General features: G+C 63.1%; 3 protein-coding genes across 12 annotated transcripts in view; all 3 read left to right on the forward strand.

Annotated features, from left to right (window-relative positions):
- The first annotated feature begins 1,163 nt into the window (after positions 1-1,163).
- On the forward strand, positions 1,164-10,003 carry SLC39A3 (solute carrier family 39 member 3). The gene is made up of 3 exons (XM_072721879.1): positions 1,164-1,276; positions 2,726-3,058; positions 6,049-10,003. The coding sequence occupies exons 2-3, from the start codon at positions 2,849-2,851 to the stop codon at positions 6,781-6,783; spliced, it is 945 nt and encodes a 314-aa protein (XP_072577980.1). The 5' UTR covers positions 1,164-1,276; positions 2,726-2,848; the 3' UTR covers positions 6,784-10,003.
- A 2,160-nt stretch (positions 10,004-12,163) lies between these two features.
- On the forward strand, positions 12,164-20,226 carry DIRAS1 (DIRAS family GTPase 1). Of its 10 annotated transcripts, none has more exons than XM_072721881.1 (3): positions 12,193-12,432; positions 15,245-15,351; positions 16,944-20,226. In XM_072721881.1, exon 3 carries the CDS (start codon positions 17,012-17,014, stop codon positions 17,606-17,608), a length of 597 nt encoding a protein of 198 aa, XP_072577982.1. In that variant the 5' UTR covers positions 12,193-12,432; positions 15,245-15,351; positions 16,944-17,011; the 3' UTR covers positions 17,609-20,226. The 10 variants fall into 10 exon arrangements, with proteins under 10 accessions (XP_072577987.1, XP_072577982.1, XP_072577988.1 ...); XM_072721887.1 differs by having other exon boundaries at positions 12,213-12,432; positions 15,245-15,305; XM_026019451.2 differs by having other exon boundaries at positions 12,266-12,432; positions 15,245-15,342.
- A 1,971-nt stretch (positions 20,227-22,197) lies between these two features.
- The window catches only part of GNG7 (G protein subunit gamma 7), a 125,217-nt gene continuing 122,525 nt past the window's right edge, over positions 22,198-24,889 (forward strand). The window contains exon 1 of the mRNA XM_072721896.1: positions 22,198-22,343. The gene's annotated coding sequence lies outside the window, so the exon portion shown is untranslated. The remainder of the gene's footprint in view (positions 22,344-24,889) is intronic.

The raw sequence follows: 24,889 nt of genomic DNA on the forward strand, positions 1-24,889 counted from the left end.
TGTGAGGAGTCTGATATGGGTCTTGATCCCGGGACTCTGGGATCACGTCCCGAGCCAAAGGCAGACCAGACACTCAACCACTGAGCCATCCAGGCGTCCCTAACCATAAGATTTTAACTAACAAATGAATAAAGTCTTCATTACACTGGTTGCTTTTATAGGGCATGACTTTTTTTTTAATGTTACCTTGTCTCCATCTTAAAAAAAAAAATCAATGATTTTCGGTGTTCATCTTACTTGACCTATTGGGATCATTGATCCAATAACCAAATGACTGCATTAAAATACATCAGATCTGTCACATCTCTGATCAAAACTCTGCAATTGCTCCCTGTTTCCCTCCAAAACCTTTTGTGACCTACCTCCTCTTACCTCCAAATCCACTTCCCCACATCACTGTGCTTTGGGCACATACACGATCTCGCACACGCCTGCCTCAGGTCTCCCTACTCTCAGCCCCTTATGCGTGTCACAATTTGCCTCCACGTTGGCAAGAAGTGGGTTGCCACTGGGCCAACATCTCCACGTTCATCTTTGCTCAAACATCTCTCTAGGAGGCCTATTTGAGCATCTTACTTAAAATAGCAACCTGTGCCCAGCACTTTGGTAGCCTCTCCAGGGATGTTATCCCAGAGCACTTGATACCTCCTGACATAATCCCATCACTTATGTCGTGTATCGATCGTTTTCTGTGTCTTATGTCTTGTCCTAGAAGGTAAGCTCCAAAGGAGGGGTGGGTGGAAGGAGCAATCTTTGGCTCACAGGTGTTCTGGAAAAGGCCCCAGCACATAATAGGCAGGAATGTTGAGCAGCTGAATCTGCGTCTTAAGCTGACGGCGGGGCCTCAGCATCGTGGATGCTCGGGGAGGGACAGCCTCTCCCGTCGCTGTTGGCCAAGCCTCCATTCGAGAGGCATTCAGCACCAGGAGCCCCTGGACAGCTCTGGAAGCCAAGTCCCGGCGGAACCATTCTTCTAAGGCCCGGGTATCCCGCCGGAGCCGCCTGCTGGCTGTACCTACCGCTCAGCAAGAGGAAACTACTTTCCCGTGCCGGTAGGCGAGGTGGGCGGGGTCGCAAGGTGAGTGGCAGCCACCTCAGCCAATGGCACGGCGCCTTCAGCCCGTGGCGCCCGGGATGGCCAATGGGCAGGGGCGTGGGCGGGGCGTGGGCAGCCGCGCGCGGAGCCGGGGCTGGAGCGGTGCGCGGCTGTGGGGTCGAGACCGCGCGGCGGTTGAGCGGCGGGAGGCGCCGGCGGGCGGGCGAGGGCCCCGCGGAGGTGCGTGCGTGCGGGCCGGGGCCGGGGCCGGGGGCCGGGGGCGGGCGGGGCGGGTCGGGGCCTGGCCGGCTGGGCCGCCCGTTAGCCGAGGCCGGGCTGCGGCGCCCGCTGCTGGTTCCCCGTTTCCCCGCGAGCTCCGCTCTGATTTGCTGCCGACTCCGCAAGCGGAGCGCGAGGGCTCCCTCTCGGCCTCGCCCCCCCGCGGGGCGCCCGGTGCAGCGTGGTGCACACAGCAGGCGCCCAATAGGTGCTGGGGGACGAACGAACGAACGAGCCGGTGACTCCTGGTCGCAGCCCCGGTGCTGAGAGCGCACAGCCTCCCCCCCCCCGCCGCGACCCCCAGTGCACGGACGGGGGCATCGGGACCCCCCGGCAGGTGTCCGCTGGGCGCCTCCCGCTACCTGGTTCTGTGTACCTGGCTGTGTCCTGGATGCTGGGATCGGGGTCCCGGGGTGGGGGGGTCCCACTCGAGCCCCCAGGAAGCGAGTGCATTCAGGGGCTCTAAGTGATGTCGTTTCTTGCAGCACAAATGATGCCAGCACGTAATGCCCGGGAAGGGGGCAGCCAGCCAGTGGCATCGGGGCTGACACCTGGAGACCTCAGTGAGGGCGGACGTGGGTAGTGAGGAATGGGAGGGAAGGGGGCACCGTCAGGACAGAGGAGCAGCTGGGGGCCCTCCTACTGGGGGTGAGGTTTTCCAGTCCCCGGCGACATCTGCTCCTCTTGGGCTCACTGAGGTCCACATGCTCCGGCTCACCTGTTCATTTCCCAGTGGTTACGGAGCATCTCTTCTGCACCAGGCCTCGTGGTGGGTACAAGGCATACAGTTAGGGCAGAGGTCAGCCAGGGATGGGAGGCCCTTCCAGGGCGTCCTGGGGGCAGCGACCTAAAAGACAACACCTCCTCGAGAGGGCAGTCGGTGGGGGGGGAGATGTATTCCAGGCCCTGAGAACAACCTGTGCAAAGGCCCTGAGGTGGGAACGGGCTGGGCCTACTTAAGGACCACGAAGGCCCGTGTCGGGTGAGGGGAAGCGGAGGCTGACGGTGCAGAGCCTTCGCTACCGGGGGTGCTGCTTGGTTTTACAGAAGGGCGGTGGGAAGCCAGTGGAGCAGCACCGCCCGATAGAACATTCGGCAACAATGGAAATGTTCTCTGTCCGTGGCGTCCCGAACGGTCGCTACTGTGGTTGTGTGGGTGCTGAGCACTTGAAATATGGTTGGTGTGACCAAGGAGCTGAAGTTTGCCTTTTGTTTGATCTTAATTAGTTCAAACAGACAGGCATGGCCAGTGACTGTCACATTGGACAGCACAGGCGTGGAGAACTTTCTGCAGGGGGCAGTGATATGTGCCAGCCCCGCATGTAGTGAAGCACTGGGGGTGGTGGGCTTGGTCACCAGGGCTGGTCAGATAACCCAACAAGCTGACATGGTCGCCCCTTGTGTTTACAGTGGCTGCACGCAGGCATGAGCCCCCGGCTGCGTGGTTGGGCCCGGTAGCACACCGTGGGACGGGAGTGTGTGCCCCACACATGGTTTGGCCCTGCAGCGACCAGAGCAGTCCGGGCCGCCACCATGATGAAGCTGTTGGTGGCCAAAATCCTTTGCATGGTGGGCGTGTTCTTCTTCATGCTGCTTGGCTCCTTGCTCCCCGTGAAGATCATCGAGACGGATTTTGAGAAGGCCCATCGCTCAAAAAAGATCCTCTCACTCTGCAACACCTTTGGAGGCGGGGTCTTTCTGGCCACATGCTTCAATGCTCTCCTGCCAGCCGTGAGGGAGAAGGTAAGGGCTCCCCACTGGTAGCCTTGACCCTGCACGGGGGACAGGAAAGGAATTTGCTGTGTGACCCTGGGTTAGTCGCTTCTCTTCTCTGGGCCTTAACCTGGTAAACAGGGGATTTGAACCAGATGTGGGGTTCCCAGCTGGTGAACCCACCTGTTTTACCTGAGTAGGCCGCCCACGCTGGGGAGCGTGCACTTTGTCCCTGAGGCCGGCGGTTTGGGCCTCCCCTCGACACCTGTATCAGTTAGCTACTGCTGCATAACAAGTGTAACAGTGTCAGCATCTTAGCACAGTGCCTGTTTATTATCTCATGGTTTATGCGGGTCGGGAGTGTGGACACCACTTAGCTGGGTCCTCTGCTCCAGGCTGTCATCAGGCAGCATTCCCTGGGCCGTGGTCTCATGTCAGGGCTTGACAGGTCATCGGAGTGGTAAGTCCATGTGGTGGGGAGGCAAGTTCAGTTCCCTCCCCGTTGTTAGACTGACAACCTCGTTTCTCCCTGGCCGAGGGCCACCCTCGGTCCCTGGGTGCCCGGGCCCCCACCATGGCACTGTCTTCAACAGCAAGCTGTGGGGTGCGTGGGGTGCCTGGGTGCAGAGCTGCAAGCTGACAGGTTTCTATTGTTTTCTGCTGCCCGCCCTGTGTTCCTTCATTACAGAGCGTGGGAAGCTCACACAGATGGCATCCCTGGGGGTAGGATCTCCGAGTCCTCCCCGAGGCCGTCTGTGCTCCCAGGGCCACTTCCAGTGCTGCCTCCCCCCCACCCATTCTGCGCATTCTCACGCCTCACCCCTCATCACACTCTCGCTTCAGGCCCGCTGCTGTGATGGCCCTGCTCCTCCCGACCCCTTCAGTGCACGTGGCACTCTCGTCCCTCTCGTGGTCCTCCCCAAACCACTCCACTCTGCGCCCCTGCCTACACTGAAGCCTTGGTGGGTCAGGTCCCCACCGCCCCCCGCAGATAGTGGCTCGGGAGCTGTGACCTCTGTGTGTCTGCCTCGTCTCTCCTGATCAGAGGATCGGATTCGCGTGTGTCTGTCGGGGGACAGTGGGTGTTTTCCGGGCTGGAGCACACGCGGGCCTTCTGGAGATGCCTAGCAAATGAATGAAATGGCTTTTCTACAGAACACAGCCTTCTGCGGCAGAGGTTCCCATGCCGGGGCGATCCTGTGCCCTGGGGACACCGAGGGAGAGTAGGTTACTGGGTCAGGGGGTCTCACCTGGGCCAGTCCTGGCCCCCCAGGACACTGGACGATGTTTGGGAACATCTGTGGTCCCCACAACTGGGGGTGCTCCTGGCGGAGGATGCTGTTGAACACCCCCACCTCCCTGCGGTGCCCAGGACGGCCCCCAACGGAGGATGACCCAGCCCTGGTGTCAGTGTTGCCCCCCACAAGTCTTCAGACATTACCAGTGTGCCCTGGGTGGCAGACAGGAAAGCCACGGGATATGTGTGTGTGTGTGTGTGCACACGCGTTCCCAGGATGTCGCAAAGGCTGTGATGGGAGAGAAAGGGGTGCAATGAGCATAGCGTTGGGGCGCCGGCCAGGTAGAGCGCTCGGGAATAACATGCGCACCAAGGCCCAAATCACCACCATCGAGCAGCCGTAAGACCGGGGTGAGGGGTGCAGACAGCTGACGGCGGGTGCTGCCCACCCCGGCCTGGAGAGGCTTGCGGCGCACACACATCCCGGCGAGTCCAGGGAACACGGACCCCGCTCCGAGGAGCGCACTCCCAGCTCGCTGGGCCGCGTCCAGCGCTGTGCTGTGCGGAGCGGCGGCCGCTCGCCGTGCCTGTCCAGTCCAGTTTCAGTGAATTAAAATGAAAACACGACTCAATAGGCGAGTCCTTGGCCACCGCAGCGGTGTTTAAGGTCTCGTAGGGCACGTGTGGCTAGTGGCCTCCGTGTCAGCATGGACAGCACCTCCCTCACCGGAAAGCCCGGTTCGACGGCGCTGGGATCCGTGAGATGGGGCGCGGGTGCGGAGTCCCGCTCATTCCCAGCATTTTCTCCCGGGAGGTCGGGGTGATGGGAAGACCTTGGGAAACAGCCGCGCCCTGTGTGCCGTGGGAGCCGACCCCGCACGGGCTCGATCCCGCAGAGGCTGGCCAGTGGCACAGTGATGGCACAGTGATGGGGAGTCGGCCCCAAGCCGTTTCCCTGCTTCACGGGGTTGTTGGCCATCTGTGACCTGTGGGTACATCACCCCGTCTCTGCCTCCGTGGTCATGTGCCCATCTCCCAGTGTGTCCCTGTGCATCCCCTCCTCTTGTGTCCTGGGTCAGGGTGATGTGTCATCTCAAGATCCTTATCGCCTATGTGTTTCCCCGGGCCACAGAGCAAAGTGCCTCAGGTGGAGCAGCCTGTCCGTGGGGAGGCCAGGGCTCCAAGAGGAAGGTGCTGGCGGGCCTGGGTCCCTCTGAGGCCACCGGCCTTGCCGTCCTCATGGGGTGGTTCCTGTAGGGACTCCGGTCCTAGTGGGGCAGGGCCCAGCCTAGCAGCCTCACTCTGCCCGAATCTTTACAGAACCTTTCTCTAAGGAGGGTTAGTTTTGAAATTCTGGGGGTTTGGAGGCTTGAATATATGAATTTTTGGTGGGGGACACAATTCAGTCCATAATACCCTAATTATATCTGCAAAGACCCTCCTCCCAAATAAGGTCACATCCTGCGGTTCCAAGTGGACGTATCTTTAGGGACCAGAATCCAGCCCTGCTTGCGCTTGATTGTTATTTGGCTGATGTAGTGGATACAGCGTGAAGCTCATGGGCCCTTTGTAGCAGGGTTGTGTGTTTGTTTGTTTTCAAATCCAGCGAGGTGAGCCCACCTTCCCCTTCTTCTGGCTTCTCATGTGAAGTAGGTGTTTCTGTGCTTTGATAATCGAGTGGTGATACCTCCCAACCCCTGTTGCGTTGGTGGCTGGAGCCCAGGCTGCCCGCTCTGAAGCCCTCTCTTCCTCCCTCTCCTCTCTTGCACATGTTCTGCTCCAGCTCCAGAAAGTTCTGAGTCTCGGGCACATCAGCACTGACTACCCACTGGCCGAGACCATCGTGATGCTGGGCTTCTTCATGACCGTCTTCCTGGAGCAGCTCATCCTGACCTTCCGCAAGGAGAAGCCATCCTTCATCGACCTGGAGACCTTCAATGCTGGCTCTGACGCCGGCAGTGACTCGGAGTACGAGAGCCCCTTCATGGGGGGCACGCGGGGCCACGCGCTCTATGCAGAGCCCCACGCCCACACCCACGGGCTGAGTGTACAGGAGCTGTCGCGCTCCAGCCCGCTGCGCCTTCTCAGCCTGGTGTTTGCCCTGTCGGCGCACTCCATCTTCGAGGGCCTGGCCCTGGGCCTGCAGGAGGATGGAGAGAAGGTAGTGAGCCTGTTCGTGGGGGTGGCCATCCACGAGACACTGGTGGCTGTGGCCCTGGGCATCAGCATGGCCAGGAGCACCATGGCCCTGAGGGACGCGGCCAAGCTGGCTGTCACCGTCAGCGCCATGATCCCCCTGGGTATCAGCATCGGCCTGGGCATCGAGAGCGCCCAGGGTGTGCCCAGCAGCGTGGCCTCCGTGCTGCTGCAGGGCCTGGCGGGCGGCACGTTCCTCTTCGTCACCTTCTTCGAGATCCTCGCGAAGGAGCTGGAGGAGAAGAGCGACCGTCTGCTCAAAGTCCTCTTTCTGGTGCTGGGTTATGCCGTCCTGGCCGGCATGGTCTTCCTCAAGTGGTGAGGTGCCCATCACCCACCCACCGGACCCAGGCGACCACCCACTCCCCTCCCCCGAAGCGGGGGAGCTCAGGCCCTGGTCCCACCTGTGCACAGAGGGGCCGCGCCCCAGATCCGACACCCTGAGCCTGGGGCACAGCAAATGCTTTTAAAAATACTTCTCTTAAAATTATTTACTAAAGCTGTGTGGCCATGTCGTCCTCTGGCATCGGGATCCGGTGACTCAGGAGGCAGGGCCGGGCGTCCAGATGGGGTCGGGCTGGGACCCTCCCCCACATGCTCCCACCTGTGGACAGGACGGGAGTGGGGCCTGTCCGAGCCGCCGAGCCCATCCGGAGGCTTGAGACTTCTGTCCTCTGCTCCCTGGTGGCTCTGTTGCTGGCAGAGGAGCCCGGCAGCGTGGAGTGGCCACTGGGGATTGCACAGGGAACCCTGGGCTCCTGCCACCTGGGGCAGGGCCTCCAGGGGTACTGGTGGGGTCCCCGGCACCTCCCAACTTCCCTGACTTCCCTGCCTTCTGGCGCACCTCCTCCCCCACTTGGTGGGCCAGGTGAGCCTGCGGGCTCTTTGAGGGAACAGAGGCCCACGGAGATGTGCAGGTGGGGCCAGGGGCCAGCTTGGCCAGTGGTTCCCAGCCCACTGTCCCCAGGGTGAGGCAGACTTCAGCAGGCTGTGGGACAGGGGCTGCACCCCATGGTGCCCCCCCTCACCCCACCCTGCCCCAGACACACACAAACAAAGCCAGAACCTGCCTCTGGGGGTACGGAGCGCAGGGTGATTGGGCCTGGCACAAACCCTGGGCACCGGCTCTGTGGCAACCTTGTGTTTAACTCGCCCGTTGTCACAGCAACCCCGAGGCCCGCCTCCAGGGACGGGCGTCTGGGCGAAAACCTTTCCTGGGGGATTTTTCTGCGTCTGGCTGGAAGCCCGTAGGGGCGCCCCAGGAGGGAGTGCGGCCCGTGACCTGGGCTGGGCTCTCGCTGCCTCGGCCTCCCGGCCTCCATCGTGGGCTCCCTGCCCGCTCACCCGGCCACACGGCTGGAGGCACACGCCACACGCCTTCCCAGGACCCTGCATTCCCGCCTCTGCCTCACTCCTTGCCTGCAGGACCTCCTGGCGAGCTCAGGCCTCTTCTGCCCCGGGGCCCTGGGCCTGGTGGGGCCTCTGGTCCCCCACTCCAGCCCCATGGATGCCCCGGGGGCTGGCCTGCCACCACCACTCAACCCCTCCTAGCACGAGGCCACACAAGCTTTGCGATTGCCTTCAGTTTTGTTTTAAGAGGCCGGGGGAGCAGGGAAGTGTATCCAAGAGCCTCAACTTCTGCTCAGCCTGCCTCCACCCTGTCGCAAAATTGTCAGCCCTGTGGCTAGAAACTGTCTGACTTTTCCTGGGGACCCACTTCCAAACCCCATGTGGCCTGACCCTGTCCCCCTGCCGGGAAAGTGACCCCCATGGGTTTGGGGACATCATCCTTCCTGTTGTGTCCCAAAGCCAGTGTCGTCAGCCTGTGCCCGCCACCACTCCACTCCATCTGGGAACTGGAAGGTTCTACCCATTTGGCCCTTTCCCCGAGTGGGCGGGTCACTGGAGCCACCAGGTTCTGCAGCCTGCCTTCATGTGGGCTGGGGCAGCCTCCGTACCAGGGGCCCCCGCTCCGCGCTCCCCCGTCGCTGCCAAAAGCACACACAGCAGGGTCCCTACCCTCCTACCAGCCATCAGCTCCCAGGGATGGCCCTGGGGACCCTGCAGCCCAACCACCCCCCTTGCCCCCACTGATGGCTCCAAGGCCACGTCCCCCTCACCCCAGGCCCGGGAAGAGCACCACCACACCAGCAGGGAGACTTGTGGGCCCCCCGGGCAGTCCTCACCACCCTAGTCTCCAGCGTCCTCACATCCTCTGCATCTGCGGGGCCGTGGCCACTCGCGGCCGACCTGCTCTCCCTAGGCTCCCACCAGCCCCAGCAAGCTGCTTCCAGGCCCCCGAGGACCCTGGGGCCCTGAGAGGTGTGAGGGGACTGTGTGGCCACAGCAGCCCCCCACGGCCACTGCCGGCTACCCCTCCTGTCTTCAGGTCAACCCTGGGTCCTGCTTGCCGAAGCTGCCACGGTTGGCCAGCCATGGGGGTGACAGTGTCTTGGTTTTGGTCAGCTTTCCCCATCGGGTGAGGGTCAGACCACCTCACACAGAGATGAGGCGTGGCCGTTCTGCCCTCGGGGGGACGCTTGGAGAAGCGGCTCTCACTCCTGGGGTTTCCTGGCCTCTGGTGGCCACGTCCGGCCTGGACCAGGGTCCCGAGGCCTGCCCAGCGGCTCCTTCCCCCACCCCCGCAGCTCAGACACAGGAGCCCTGCCACGTGGTGACAGAAGCTTTCCCTTGGATAAGACTGTGGATTGATCACCACCTGGCCCCGGATCAGCCCCTGTGCAAAACTGGACATCAGCCACGAAAGGCCATCTGTACGCAACTTTGTAACACTGAGGGCACGTCGTGTGGCCCGCCCCAGTGGACATCCCTGCCTCTTGCGGGTCTTTTGCTAACTCTGTGGTTCTCAGGGAGGTGACCCCCGGGGTGCACCGGGCAGTGTCTGAAGATGTTCGCGGTGTCACACGGGGTGGCCTGGCGTCAAGTGGGTGGGACCAGGGACACGGCTCAGCCCCCATGGTGCCTGGGACGACTGGGCAGGGCAGGCCGCATGTCCTTGGTGCAGAGAGCGAGGGCCCGCTCACTGCTCCAATTCACAGGAAGTGATGGCGAGTCACTTAGCTTTGAGATCCTGTGCATGTGGGACAGAGGTGGTGGGGGTGGGGACACCTGGCAAGGGCTGGAGGCGCAGCTGCCGTAGTCCGGATGGGAGTGTGCCCCGACAGCACACACTGCCGTCTGTTCAAAGACACAGAACTTCAAGCGCCAACTCTGTCCGCGGGGACCTGGCTGAGCCAAGGCCCACCCACCCCCACCACTTGCTCGGCCCCAAGCAGGAAGGCCCCGGGTCACCACGGGAGCTCTGCCTGGAGGAGGATCACCTTGGGACCAGGCTCCGGGCTCCAGTCGTGAGCCCGTCAGCCCTCGGAGGGCTGCCCCACGTGGAGGCTCCGAGGCAGGCGACAGCGGGGTGGAGTCAACCAGATTCCCCTCCTTGATCTGGAAACAAAGGGGGAATTATGAGGCGGCATCGGGCCTCGGGGATTGAATCAACCTTAATAACAGTGTGTCGGGGCTTCTGTTGTCTGCTGTTTGCATCTCTGGTGGAGAAGTCATTAGCGTGGGGCGGGGAGGCGGCGCACCGGTTCCAGCCCCCAGAGGCAGGCGGTGGATGGGGTGGCGTCTCCCAGCCCGCGCTGCCCGCGCACCTGCCTGGCCACCAGCTCTGGACCGTGGCCCTGCCAGGAAGAGGCATGTATCCCTCCTGTCCCAGCCTGAACTGCCTCCTAGCTTCTGGACGAAGCCAGTGGCCCGCCCGTCTGACCTTCCAGAACCCCCTGCAGGCGAGGAGGGGGCCGCTGCGAGGCTATAGTCCGTCAAGATGCAGGAACCCTTCTCTGGGCTGTTGGGTGCTAGAGCCAGGGGCTGGGGCAAGAGGGACCCCTCTGTGCCCCCTGCCACCCCGAAAGCCTGTGGCTCCCAGGGCAGGAACAGCCCAGCTGGCTGATGCGGAGCTCCAACAGAGCGCTGAAGCGATGGGCGGGGGCCTGGCCTGGCCGGGGGCGGGGGGGACCGGCTGGACAGGTGGGCAGTTCAGAGCCCCCACTTTGTGGGTGCACGGGAGGCATGGCCGGGTGCTGCGTTTAGACCAAAGAAAGCAGGCAGCGCTGTCCGTGGGCCTCCCCCTCCGGAACCAGCTGGGCCTCCCCGCGAGCGCGTTCAGGCGCAGCCGCTCCAGCTGACCAGCTAGGGCAGGGTCTGCGCCTTGCACCAGACCTGCGGGCCGTGTCGCCGGTGGCGTGGGTGCGGGCTGTGAGCCCATCCTGGCTGGGGGCGGGGCTGCAGGGTCCGCATCACCACCGAGCCCCTGGGGGTGCTGATGCTCGATGCCGGGTCTCTCTCCCCCAGAACTGCTGACACCGGACTGTCCTGGACAGTGGGGGTGGGGGCAGCATCCCTGGGCCCCGCCCACGTGATGCCAGGAGCATGTCAGTGGTGGCCACTGCCAGTGTCCCCAGACAAATATCCCAGAGTCCCCCCGGGGGTCCGGGGACCTAGGACGCACGGCAGCTGGCCTGGTGCGGGAGACCGGGACACACCAAGGCCTGGTGGGGCGTCAGCCAGCAATAGATGCGTTGGAGACCGAGAAAGCAGAGTGAAGGGAGGGAGACAAGGAAAATGCAAATGATTTTAATGACGGGCTCAGGGAGGAAATCCCTGGGGCCACGTCGGGAGTCCTGAGGAGTTGGGGAAAGAGCTTTGCCAGCGAGTTGGGGGACAGCCTGTGCGGGGCAAGGGCCGAGAGTCTTCCCCGAGCTGTGGCCGTTTTTCTCCTGACTGACCACAGCCGCCCTGGCGGTCTGTAAAAACACCCAAGCATCGTGGGTCTTGATTGTGCCCGCGGTGAAGACTTCGGGGACCCCCGCCCCTGAGAGTTAGCGGTAACCACAGCGCCCTGTATTTTGGGAGGAACCCGAGCTGCCTCCTAAGGCCCGGCAGGCGGCCTCAGCAGGGAACCAGCATAGCCCCCGGGGCTGGGGCGCAGCGCCTGCAGAAGCCCCGACCAGCAGAATTCAGGCTCAGGAGCGCCCGCCTAGTCCTTCTCCAAGGCAAACTGGGTTTTGACAAATGATTTTCTTATTTTCGAGCTTTGACGCCAAACTTAAGAACAAAAAAACCTTTGTGGACCAACCGGCATCTGCTGGAGACCATGACCCTCGGCCTGTGCTTTGCCCACATAATTGCTTTAATCCTATGAACGCAGAGAGAGCAGAGAAGGCAACCCTGCCACCTTCCTGGCCCCGCAGCACTGCCAGGAGTGGGGGGCTGGGGATAAGGAGGGCAGGTGTGCCCCCCACCCCAACCCCTGGCTTTGGGGCAAGGAGAAGTCCACGGGCCGCCAGGCCGGGGTGAGGAGTTGGGACTTGGCAGGTGAACGGTTGTCCCTTGCCGTGGAGAGGACTTGTGCCGGACGGGGACGGCCAGCCAGAGACAGGAAGAAGGCTGGGCTGTGGCTTCAGGGCCCAATGGACCCGAGTTCTAGCCCCAGCCTCCTCTTCCCCACACACAGCCCTGCTCTCAAAGGCCAGGCCTCTCCCAGCTGGCTGTAGGCAAGATGTCACTGCCATCGTGGTTTGGGGTGTTCCAGTGGGGTTTGGGCCCCCATGCCCTGGGGACAGCACAGAGGGGACTTGGGCCTGGCTTCCCCCCGCTCACAAGGCCGAGAGCCTGGCCTGGGAGCTATAAATAGCAGCCGCAGAGTGGAGCTGCTGCTTGTGCCCACGCTCCTACGCATGAGTCAGCCTGCCCTGGCCTGGGCAGGCGCCCGGAGGAGCCAGAGAGCTGGCCAGAGGCTGGAGGCCTGGCCCAAGTGCAGACCCGTCACTCGGGAGACCGAGGCAGGCAGGCCATTGGAATGGGAGGGAGTGGGGCTGTTGCCTCGGGGCACCTGTGTGCCTGGCAGCCCCATGAAGATGGACGTCATCCTGCTTGCTCCCTGCAACCCCGAGAGGTGAGACAACAGTGAGCCTCACTCCCAGATGGGGAAACTGAGGCTCACAGGGGCACTTGGCTGGGACGTGGCAACCCAGAGCAGCAGATAATAACTGCTGTCTGTCGATCCAACCGTCTCCATCTCTGGTTGAGGGCACCCCAAGATGAGGGGCTGGGGCCAGACCATCCTCAGAGGTGCCCCCACAGGGCTAAGGACAGGGCAGGAGGGAGGTGTCTCCGGGGAGGAGTTGCAAGCAGCCCCCAGGACTAGGAGGAGAGTTCAGGTCAGGTCTCAGATGGGCCAGAACAGCAGGCTGAGAAGCTGGCTTTGCCCTGCAGGCAAAGGGTTGGGAGGCACTGAATGCCTGGCGGGGGGGGGGGGGGGGGGGGGGGGGGGGGTGCTCTGGAGGGTGATCCTGGGAGACCAGAAAGGAAGCAGGCGCGGCAGTCTGGGTGGGTGAAGTGGAGGGCTGGATCAGGGGGAGATGAGGACCTCCAAGCTCCAGAAGCAGGACTGACCTCAGGGGCCCAGGCTCTGTGGGAGCCAGGTGGTCTTGGGGGGCAGTGCTTGTGTCCAACGGAGCAGAAAACATCCACCTCAGTCAGAGCCTTAGAGGTGGTGGGTCGACTGGAACCGAGAAGCTCAGAGGGGCCCAGAGGCTCCGCCGACCATCTGCTCATACACTCAGGATGGGAAGCTCACCACCTACCAGACTGATCACCCTCCCCTTGCTCTGACCTCAGGAAGTGCCTGCTTGTGGGGCCTTAGTACCTGCCTCCCCAGCAAGGGGCATCTTACTGCAGCAGGCTTCTGGGAGTCCGGGGCTGTCTCACGCCCACCCCAGGTCCGATTGGTGCACCTGAAAGTCCTGTCTCCTCTGAGATGAGCCTCTGCCCTCCCTCCAGTCCTTCAGGAGGGAGGGAGTGATGGAATCCTGTTGCCTTAACGGTGGGCAGCACAGACGCTTCAAAGGTCCGGGCACTTCCGGAAGGCAAACATTTATTCTTAGAGGCAACTCTTATTTGAGGAAGATGGACATTTTCCTACCAAACCCACAAGCCCAGCCCCCTCCCCCTTTGTTACCCCCACCTTCAAGTGGTCCCCCCAGACTTACACCTGTCCTCTCCCCCTTGGGGGGCTGCCCTCAGGGGCACCTGACCGGACCTGGTGCTGCCTTCACTCCCCTCCTGGCACAGAGCCCCTAGGATGGGGGGTCTCCAGCTGCAGTCCCCTGGGCCTGGGCCCTCTCCCACATCGCTATCCGTTGACCACACGGTCATCCCCGCAAGGCCCCACTCCCCTGCGGGAGGGACCCTGGCTGGCCCACGACCCCAGCACCGACCCCAGCACCGCGGGGCCTAGGCTGCAGCTCCGCCAATACCCCCTTCCCTCTGCTCCGGGGTGACCTCCCGCTGCGCCCTCGTGCCCCGCGCCTGGCTCCAGGGTGACCCGGGGAGCGGGGCTCCCGAAGCGGCAGGCCCACCCCGCCGACCCCGCCGACCCCGCCGACCCCGCCCCGTCGCCCCCCCCCCCCCCGCCGGCCCGGCGACTCCCCAGGGCGCGGGCGCGGGCGCGGGCGGGGGCGCGGGGCGGGGGTCGGGCGGCCGTGACCTTGGCCGGGCGCGGGTCCCCGGGGAGGGGCGGAGCGCGGCGCCCGGCGGGCGGGGACGGGCGGGGACGGGCGCGGGCGCGGCGGCGGCGGCTCGGGCGGGCGGGCGGCGGGCGGCGGGCGCGCGGGGGGCGGCGGCGCCCGAGCGGACACGAGCCGGCCAGCAGCAGCCGCGGCGGCGCCGCAGGACGAGCGCCCAGGTAGGCGGCCGGGGCGGGGGCCGGGGGGGGGACCCCGCACCCCACCCGCGAGGCCCGCGGCGCCTCTCCCCGCGCGCCCCTCCTTTGTCCGAGCCCCCCCCGCGGCCGCGGGCCCGGGCCCTCCTGCGCCCCCGCGGCCCCCGCCCGGAGCCCCCAGCGCGCGGGCCCCGCCGCCCCGGCCGCGGCGCGCCCACCTTGGACAGCTCCCTCCGCGCCCCGCGCCCCGCGGCCCTCGCCCGCGCCCCCGCCCCTCCCCCGCTCCGGGCGGGGGTCGGGCGCGCTCAGAGCCCCCGCGAGGGGCCCGTCCCCCGGCGGAGCGTCCGCCCGGCCTCCTGCCCCCGCGGCCCCGCCGAGCCCCGCACCCCGGAGCCCCTCCCTTGGTCGGGCCCTTCCCCCACCAGAGCCGCCGCCGGAGCCGCGGGCTGGCCCGGGGTGTGCGTCCCCTCCCCAGGCCCCCGTCACTCCCAGTGCCCAGGTCGGACCCCTCCCCATTTGCCGGAGCAGAGAGTGTGTGTGTCCTCTGCCCTCCCCTGGGTCGGTCGAGGCCTGCTCCCCGGGCTTAGAGGAGGACCCTGGGCTGGGGAGCCAGCGGGGCCCAATTCAAATCCTAGTCGGCCCTGCCACCTCCCTGCTCTGTGACCTTGAGCCAGTGCCTCCCCCTCTGAGCCTCGGTGGCCACGACCCCCTACCCCCACCCCACAGCAGACGAGGGTGGGATTCCGCAGCGCCAGGTGGGTGTCTGGCCTGGACGTGGGGGTGAGTAGACCCGGGGTCCGACTGCAGGGACTCAGACACCAGCAGGGCCCCTCCTGGAGGACATCCTGCTGATGGGCCCGGAGCCTGCCAGGGGGTCTGCACCCAGAGCAGGGCAAGGGCGGCCTGGGTCTCCGGCCAGTGATGGCGGTGCCCGGTGGCACGCTCATGTGCCCACCTCTCAGGGTGCCCACCTAGGGAAGGGCAGCGTCTGCAGAACGGGCTGGCACCCCTTGCCAACAACCACCCCCCCCCCCCCCCCCCGCAGCTTCCTCCCAGTGCTGAGAATTGCTGTGCATGTCACCAACATTCCAAATGGTCTACTAGGAGTGAGTACTGGTGAGCGTGTAGAAGTGTGCCTGGCACGTAAGTGGGGTATGTGTCTGCTGTTACTTTTATCGTTATATCCGCTCCTGGCAAACCCGGTACTTTTGATCCTTCAGGGCCTGCCTTCACAACCCACCACCAGCCAAGTGCTTTACACCCTGAGCCCTCGTGGTTGATGGTTACGATGGTCTATCTTTACCGAGGGCCCCGCGTGCCAGGAGCCTGGCTGTGCTGTGGGCTTCATCCCGCTTCTACGCTGCTTGTCCCAGCAACTTGTGGAGCAGGCTCCGTGCATGCTCCCATTCACAGAAAACCAGGACTCAGGGACCCCAGCTGACCTGCCAGGTTCTCACCAGGAGGTTCACACCTGGTCTTACACCCCCACGCACCTGAGGGAGGGACCTTGGTCCATTGTAATCTCCTGTCTCCTCTCTCCCACGGTGGACAGCCCTCCATACTGAGGGACCTTCAGAGACCGCTGGGAAGGAGGAAGGGAAGCGGTGTCCTGCTGGAGACAGGCCTTCTGCTGTCCCACCCCAGCCCAGGGCTCCTCCCCCCTCTGCAACAGCCCAGGAATTGCTGTGCTGTGTGACCTCGAGAGGCCACTGGATCTCTCTGAGCACAGGGGCAGTGGGAGAGGCTTGGAGGACACCCTTGCAGGAAGATCTGTTCCTGCAGATACAGCAGACCTGAGCCATCGGCTATGGCAGACCAGACTGCCCTCTGGGTGCAGAGTGCAGGAAGTGGGGACCTTTCTTGTTGGGTCCAGTTTCAGTTGTCCCACCTCTGATCAAGGCTGCTATCAGAAATCAGTGCCATGATTTGCAAATTGTGGCTCTTAGACCTCCAGCATCAGGACCACACTCTTAGGATGAGAGAGGAGGGCAGCTTTATGGTGCAAGTTCCTGGGGCAGTGGCCCTGGGCCACCGGGTTTGTCATTTCTGGGCCCAAGGCGACAGGCATGTTAAAGACACCCCACCATGTGGCTCCCATGAGGTTCAGGGATCCGCAGACGTTGGCACAGCCTGTCACCAGCGAGCCTCAGACAGGGGCATGTGGGGGTGCTGGGGAGGGGGCATCCAGGGCCCCATCCAGGAGCAGGTGACTGGATCTGAAGGGAATCCAGGTGGAGCTCTGCCCAGGCCACCACCTCGGACCCCAGCAGGGAGCCTGTGGTTGTCAGAGAGAGGCATCATTTCATAGAGGCAGAAACAGAGGCTCAGGGTGGCAACGCAGCTTGCCCAGGTCACAGAGCCAGGTCTGCTGGCTTCCAAGAGCTCATGGCCACCCCGGGAAGAGAAGGAGCAGCCAGTGCAGCCTGGGAGGGGGGCAGCAGGTGGGGAAGCAGTGAGTGCACTGCACACTGGCATCTGCGCACCCCTCCCAGCAGAGTCCCCCGGGAACGAGTTTGGGCCCCAGGTTCTGGGGCAGAGAAGCAGACTAAGGGGGCTGGCTCCAAGCCGACATGCAGGGCACAATTGCGAGGTCAGCCAGCTCAATCAGAGGGCCTCCCCAGGACACAGGAGAAATGTCACCTCCTCTGAGAAGCTGCCCCTTGTACCGTCGCCTCACCCCCAGGGGCCCAGAGCTGTCCCCTCCTGACTGCGGCCCTTTATGCCTGACACTCCTCTCTGTACAGGGTCGGTCTGGGGTTCTAGCAGCTGGCACAAGCCCTCCCGGCCCTGACCGCCCCCCACCGCGTGGAAGATGCCTGAGCAGAGCAACGACTACCGAGTGGTGGTGTTCGGGGCGGGCGGCGTGGGCAAGAGCTCGCTGGTGCTGCGCTTCGTGAAGGGCACGTTCCGGGACACCTACATCCCCACCATTGAGGACACCTACCGGCAGGTGATCAGCTGTGACAAGAGCGTGTGCACGCTGCAGATCACCGACACCACGGGCAGCCACCAGTTCCCGGCCATGCAGCGGCTGTCCATCTCCAAGGGCCACGCCTTCATCCTGGTCTACTCCATCACCAGCAAGCAGTCGCTGGAGGAGCTCGGGCCCATCTACAAGCTCATCGTGCAGATCAAGGGCAGCGTAGAGGACATCCCCGTCATGCTGGTGGGCAACAAGTGCGACGAGACGCAGCGGGAGGTGGACACCCGCGAGGCCCAGGCCGTGGCCCAGGAGTGGAAGTGCGCCTTCATGGAGACGTCGGCCAAGATGAACTACAATGTCAAGGAGCTCTTCCAGGAGCTGCTCACGCTGGAGACACGCCGGAACATGAGCCTCAACATCGATGGCAAGCGCGCCAGCAAACAGAAGAGGACAGACCGCGTCAAGGGCAAATGCGTCCTCATGTGAGCCCGGAGCGCCCGCCACCAGCTGGCCCACGCCTCTCCCCACGCCCCTGCTCCTCCTCCCCCCCCAGTCCTCCGCTCCCAGCCGCGGGCCTCCCTGCCCTCCTCCCCACCTCCTTCTCTCTCCCTCTCATCTCTTCCACTTCTTTTCCTTCACCCAACACCTCTGCGGGGGGAGACCGAGGCCCCGGGGAGCCCGCGGCAGGTCTGGGGCTCCAGCCCAGCTCTGCTGCGCGGCTCTGCCTCCCGCCCCCGCCCCCCAGGCCTGTCTGCACCCCCCAGAGCCACGTGCTGGAGGTGGCCCCCTGGATCCGCACCTGAGAAACAGGTGAAGCTGCCTGTTCCCGTTGGGACCGAGGACACTGGGTCCTCCCTGTCCCTGCCCATCTGTCTCTTTCCTTCGGGCGCCCTAGGCAGACCTGTGTCTCCCCCATCGGATCACTGTGACCGAGCTGGGGAGGGGGAGTTGAAATGCACATGGACCTCAGAGTTTGTTTTCCCCCCTTTGGTATTTAACAGACGCTGCCCCTGCTCCATCCTTCATAACCTCCGGCCTGTGCTCCCCACCCCGGGTCCCAGATCAGTCCTCACCTCTGTCCCCAAGCCTCAGTGAGGGGCGGGGGGCCTTGCGGGATGGGTCTCAGGCCACCAGGCAATAACCACAGAGCCTGCAGCAGCACCCCGCCAGCCTGGAATCCCACTCCTCGCCCAGTGTAGGGTGAGGCCGGGTACAGGCAGGGGAGGCCTGGGACTGGCCCGTGGCCACAGCACAACTCAAGGGGACCGTCCAGCATGAATATGGAGGGCCTTCCCAGACCCGGCCTGCAGACACTGGCACAGCCTGCTACCACTGAGCCTCAGGCAGGGGCACGTGGGGTGCTGGGGGGGGGGCACCCGGAGCCCCATCCAGGGGCAGGCGACTGGACCCAGCACCAGCAGGATCTGAGGGGAATCCACGCAGAGCTCTGCCCAGCCCACTGCCTCCCGCCAACTGTGCCCCAGAGTTGGGGGGCTCTGCCCAGCAAGACGTGTGTCCTGGAGTCAGGGGATATAGGCCACCATGAGATTCCAAGAGTGGCCACATAACTCTACACTCATGGAGGGGGAAGGGGCTGTGTGACAAGCATGAAGGTGAGCCGTAGGCCTGGGGTGGGGGTGACCAGGGGGTGGTGGGTTTGTACAACCTGGAGCACACAGGCAGATCGCTTGTGTCTCAGCATGTGTCTATGCGTGCACTTGTGTGTGTGTGGCTGTCATTTGGATGGTAAGTCTGTGTCACGGTCTCTGTGTAATAACGGTGTAGGCTATGTGTAGGGGTGGGCAATGTGGTTGTCCTCAGGAATGGTTATTTGTGTCTCTGGGAACCTTTGTACCAGCATAAGTGTGATTGTAAATGGTTGTATTTGGTTGTATTTTGGGGAGTGAGGGACATGATTTATAGGACCACATCTGTAAACCTGTTCGTTCTGCTGCCTGAGGAAGCCCATTTGGCTTTGTAGTGAGGTGGCTCTTGGCTCAAACTCTGTATCGATCCTCTGTGGGTGCCTAACAAATGACCACAAAGTCAGCCAATGGAAACTGGACACTTTTGTCATCTCTGTTCCTGTGGGTCAGGAGTCCGGGCATGGCTTCCCCAAGACTTCCACTCAGGATCTCACGGGGCTGCGATCAGAGCCGCTGGCTGCATTCTCATCAGAAGACCTGACTGGGGACGGATCTGCTCCCGAGCTCACACAGCTATCAGCGGCATCCAGTTTCTGCAGTTTCAGGCCCAAGTGGCTCCGTTGCCCACTGGATGTCAGCGGGAGCCACCCTCGGCTCCTTGCCGTGTGCGTGTCTCCCTGGGGTTGCTCGCAGCATTGGGCGTCCTGGGGCATGACAAAGCTGTGTGTGCATGCTTGCACGTCCTTAGGCGCATCGGGACTGACCTCTGTGTGTGTGTGTATGCGTGTGTGCATGTGAGAAAGGCCATGTCACGGTACAGTCATGTGACCACATGGGGACTGTTTATAGGTGAGAGGGGCTGCTTGTGTCCATCTCGGTAGCAGTGTGTTTGGTCTTCTCTGTGTTCATGGGACTCCACTAATGTTTACTGGGCACACTATGTAGAGAGGGAGGGAATGTGTGTGTGCAAGTGTGTGCGTCACCGCCTGGCACATGGACGGGCATGGAAGAGCTGGTGGCATCCTGCCTGAGCACAACTGAGCCCCTGTATCCTGTGGTGGGTCCAGGGCCCACCAGCATCTGGTGTTGCTCCTTCCCCACCCCGGGAGCATTTCCTGGGCCCTGCTGGGCAGGGGTCTGCAGCCCTTTCTCAGGGACACACCCTGATAGCACAATCTCCCTGGGGCCCCGCCCACCTCCAGGCCTTTCCTGGCCCCAGGCCCTGGTCCCCTGGGGAGAAAGGGCTTCTGCAGCAGGAGGGGCCTGAGCCTGCCCCAGTCTCTGGCCCATCCTGCCTGGGCATCCCTGGTTCTGGGGACCATGCCAGGCCATGCTTGCTGTGATTCCACCCCTGCCCCTCCTCCCCCTGCATGTGGGTGCCCCCTGCCCCCCATTGTGGGGTCTGTGTAGCATTTGCTCTAGAAATAGTCTTCCTGCAATAAAAAAGTGGATCCTGCATTCCCCATCAGTGTCCTTTCTTTGGGGTCAGGGAGGGCAGCCCACCACCTGCAAAAGATAAGAAACATGAAGGATGAGAAGGTGAGGGATGAGGGTGAGGGATGAGGAGGAGGTGAAGGGATGGGGTGAAGGTGGAGAAGGTGAGGGATGAGGATGGGGATGGAGGAGGTGGGGGATGGGGGTGAGGGAAGAGGTCAAGGGAAGGAGCTGTGGGAACAGATTGCACATTTGTGATGTAGCCAGTTCAGCATTCCTCCAGGTGGTCCCCCCACAAGAGACCCCCTCACCCCCGCCAGAGCCCACACTTACTGCAGCCGGATGCGGGGAATGAATGAGCAGGTGCGGTGAGCCTCCTTTTACATGGGGAGGACCCCACAGGGCCTCAGCGTCCCCATCTGTTAAATGGTTTGGGGCAGAGTTTGCAAACTTCCCAGCAGAGGCACAGAGAGGGTGAGGAGAGGGAGGCATTCACCAGCCGCAGGAGACTTAAGTGGGGGACGCCAAGAACTCAGCCAGCAAGACACACATTGTGAAGAAATATTTAATGCAAAGGAAACCATGGCGAAAAACATATCAATATTTTAAATAGAGATAGGATCTGACACAGCCTGGGAGAAGCAACGAGGTGGTTGGCACAAGTGCAGCATCGGATCTTGTCTTTCCTTAAGATTTTGGTATTTTGTTCATCCTGGATTATTTCTGCATTTATTTTGAATTTTTTAAATATTGCATTAACATAGTATTTATCTTGATGGCAAGGTTTCCTGTTTCTTTCTTCTTCTTTTTTTTTTTTTTCCTTTTCTCAGTGCCTCTTTAAGTTTTGGATTTGAGAAAAGCACCTTTCTTGCCTCCTCTGTCTTTGGGGCCACATGATGATGTCCTTGGGGGGAAGCATGCTCAGCCACCTTGCCCAGCCCACGCAGCAACGGCCAGACCTTCTGATTTCTCAAGAGGGCCTGGAAATCTAGACTTCTTTTTGTGAAATGCCCTGATTTTTAAATGTTACCAACATACTTACATTTTTCAACAATTCTGGGGCCGCATTCCTCCCCCCCCCCCCCCCCCCCCCGGTGGGGGGCTGCCAGTTTGTGACCCTTGTGTAGAGACATGGGCTGGGGCCTCCAGGCGCCTGCAGTGGGGAGGTTCATGCAGGGATGACAGGAGCCCCGGGGAGGGGAGGGGGGCCCCTCAGCTGGAGGGCTGGAGGCTCAGATCACAGAATAGCAGCATATTGCACAAAGTTCTAGAAGTCCCGGAATCTGGTGGCTCCATCTTCCTGTGTTAAGAAATTCTCCCCTCCCTGACTGTCGGTGCTTTTGCAGACGTACCATCCATTTCCCAACATCTTCAGGGGGAGCCTATTAAAAATACACATTCCAGGGGTCCAGGGCCCACAGGATGCTTCAATCTGGGTGGGGGCCAGGGAACCTGCTTTTTCAGATCCTGGCGCAGGAATTAGGAAGTTGAGAAGCCCTGGAAGTTATGAGACAGGTTTTGGGGAATGACCTTGGGTGTAACCTCCCTGAGACTCAGTTACCGCCTCTGTAAAATGGGGACAATGTGATTTCGCCTCTTGGCGTTTTGTAGAGGGCTCAGAATGAGGGCGCAGTTTCTGTCGTCCGGCAGGTCAAGCGCTCTGTGAGGAAGGGACGTACTTCTCCCGCCAGGGAGGCCCAGGTGCTAGGCTTTTGGATTCGAATTCGCGGAGGGCCTCGCCCCCCACTGACGTCACCGAGTCACCTCTGGAAATCTGCTTGTCGCGGGTGGTGGAGTCCACACCACAGCGGGCCAATGTGCATATTAGCATAGCCCCGCCCCCACCACGCGGTCCCCGCTCGCGGGTGGCCAGCTGCGATGCCACTCAGCGTCCCACCTCCTGGCCCCGCCCACGGCGCGAGCCCCGCCCCCTCGCCTGGGCGCAGCCTACCCCGCTGCCTACCCCGCGCCCCGCCCCGCCCGGGGCCTCCCGCCGTCCGGGCTCCTGATTGGCCGCGCTGCCTGCCAGTGCCCGTCCCCCGGGCTCCGGCCCCGCCCCCGGAGGGAGCGGGCCCTTGCCGGCTAGGCGGCGGGTTCGGCTGCGCGGCGAGGCTGAGGCGGCCGCGGCGGCCAGAGCTCAGGTAAGGGCGCGTGCAGCCGCCGGCCGGGCCGGGGTCCGGCGGCCCTGCCTCGGGCTCGGGGGGCAGGGGCGCGGCCGGGGCGGAGGGCGGCCCCGGGCGGCCCAGGGAAGGCGCCCTGGAAGGGCTCTGGTTTGGCTGTGGACCGAGTTGGGGGTCGCGGTCCGTGAGGAAGAGGCTGCGTCCCGGGTCCCGGCGGGAGTCGGGGGTCGCGGTCCGTGAGGAGGGGGCCGGAGTCGAGGGTCCCGGCGGGAGTCGGGGGTCGGTCCGTGAGGAGGGGGCTGGAGTCGAGGGTCCCGGCCGGAGTCGGGGGTCGGTCCGTGAGGAGGGGGCCGGAGTCGAGGGTCCCGGCCGGAGTCGGGGGTCGCCGCGGTCCGTGAGGAGGGGGCCGGAGTCGAGGGTCCCGGCCGGAGTCGCGGGTCGCGGTCCGTGAGGAGGGGGCTGGAGTCGAGGGTCCCGGCCGGAGTCGGGGGTCGCCGCGGTCCGTGAGGAGGGGGCCTGAGGAGGGGGCCGGAGTCGAGGGTCCCGGCCGGAGTCGCGGGTCGGTCCGTGAGGAGGGGCTGGAGTCGAGGGTCCCGGCCGAAGTCGGGGGTCGGTCCGTGAGGAGGGGGCCGGAGTCGAGGGTCCCGGCGGGAGTCGCGGGTCGCGGTCCGTGAGGAGGGGCCTGGAGTCGAGGGTCCCGGCGGGAGTCGGGGGTCGGTCCGTGAGGAGGGGGCCGGAGTCGAGGGTCCCGGCGGGAGTCGGGGGTCGGTCCGTGAGGAGGGGGCCGGAGTCGAGGGTCCCGGCGGGAGTCGTGGGTCGCGGTCCGTGAGGAGGGGGCTGGAGTCGAGGGTCCCGGCGGGAGTCGGGGGTCGGTCCGTGAGGAGGGGGCTGGAGTCGAGGGTCCCGGCCGGAGTCGCAGGTCGGCCCGTGAGGAGGGGGCTGCGTCCCGGTCCCGGCCGGAGTCGGGGCTCAGAGTCCGTAGGAAGGGGCTGAGGCTGTAGTTGGGGGTCTGGGCTGGGACTGGGGTAGGGGGGGCAGGGGAGGGGCAGAGCTGGGCATCAGAGCTGGCAGGGGAGAGGGAATAGTGCTAGAGCTGCAGGTGGCGGTTATCTGAGGAGGGGCCGAGGGGCCGGGCAGATGAGAACTTGAAAGTGGAGGGTGGCTGGGGAGGGGGCTGCAGGGGCGGGGGGAGGAGCGCAGCCAGCGGGGAGCTGGGGACCCAGGGGGGCGTGGGGGTGAGCTGGGAAAGGCGCACAGTGAGGCTGCGCTGGGCGGCAGGTGCGACAGGCTACTTGGAGCAGGGGTGTGGGGGTGGATCCTAAGGGCCCTGGGGGCCCAGCGGTGGACGCTGTGACACCTGGTGCTGCTGTTTTGGGGGAGGGCAACTAGTCAGGAGGAAATGGGGGGGGTCTTGGCTAGAAGTCAGTTGTAAGGATTGTGGAGGCCACTCGCCCCCCTGTTTTGGAGGACTGAGCATTTGGTGTGGGAGAGGGGCCTGCAGAAGCCCCTTGGCCACAGTGAGCTGGAGGAGGTGGGAGTCCAACACACTTTGGGAGGTCCGCTCCTAGGATGTAGGGTATAAGGAGACCGTCCTGGAAGCAGAAAGGTTTGTGTCTGTGACTGAATTTTTCAGGAGTTTTGGGGCTCAGGAACGAGGAACCCAGGTGGGAGTTCTGGGGGCCATAGTATTGAGACGTGTGGGTGGCACTTTGTTTTTCCTGGGGAGTGGGGGTTGCTGGGGGCTGGAAGGTGGGCGGGAGAAGACAGGTGTGATGAACAGCAGCTCAGAGGCTTTGATTGTTGCTGGGTGTCCCGGATGCAGAAACGCCAAGTTCCCACACTTGTTCAGTTGGACGCCAAGGTCTTGCGGACATTAAGAGTGTAGTGGGCTCTGGACGGCGGGCCTGTGTGCTGCTGCGTGGCTGTGGCCTCGGTGCCTCTGGGGGAGTTGACTTTGCTCCTCGGTGAGAGGGGACTAAGACGGCCATAGCAGGCACCTCATAGGGCTGCTGGGGGGGTCAGATGAGGGAGTGCACGCACCTAGCACACTCCTGGCACATGGCAGGGGGACGTGAGACGTTGATAATAATGTTCTAAATTAAGGGGTTTTTTTTTGGGAGGGGGGAAGGTGGGTGGGTAGAATTACTGGGTTGTCACAGAGGGTAGGGGAGGGGAGGAATCAGCTGGAGCTTGACTCCGGTCCTTCAGCCTTGGGGTGCACATGAGATCACCCCTGGAGCTTTATTTATTTTTTTTAATTTTTATTTATTTATGATAGTCACACAGAGAGAGAGAGAGAGGCGGAGACATAGGCAGAGGGAGAAGCAGGCTCCATGCACCGGGAGCCCGACGTGGGATTCGATCCCGGGTCTCCAGGATCGCGCCCTGGGCCAAAGGCAGGCGCTAAACCGCTGCGCCACCCAGGGATCCCACCCCTGGAGCTTTAACAAAGAATCTCTTCAGGGGGTGGGGTGAAGTCCATATTATTAAAAGTAAGGGGAAAAAAAACCAAAGGGTCTGAGACCAGGAGATTCTGAAGGCCTGTCCAGAAATAGGCACATTCACTT

The sequence above is a fragment of the Vulpes vulpes genome, chromosome 9, assembly GCF_048418805.1.
Source record: "Vulpes vulpes isolate BD-2025 chromosome 9, VulVul3, whole genome shotgun sequence".
Classification (NCBI taxonomy): domain Eukaryota; kingdom Metazoa; phylum Chordata; class Mammalia; order Carnivora; family Canidae; genus Vulpes; species Vulpes vulpes.

Coding starts and splice junctions, on each gene's coding strand:
- SLC39A3 (XM_072721879.1), top strand. CDS start 2,849: ATGATGAAGCTGTTGGTGGCCAAAATCCTTTGCATGGTGGGCGTGTTC. Junction 3,059..6,048: donor TGCCAGCCGTGAGGGAGAAG/GTAAGGGCTCCC, acceptor GTTCTGCTCCAG/CTCCAGAAAGTTCTGAGTCT.
- DIRAS1 (XM_072721886.1), top strand. CDS start 17,012: ATGCCTGAGCAGAGCAACGACTACCGAGTGGTGGTGTTCGGGGCGGGC.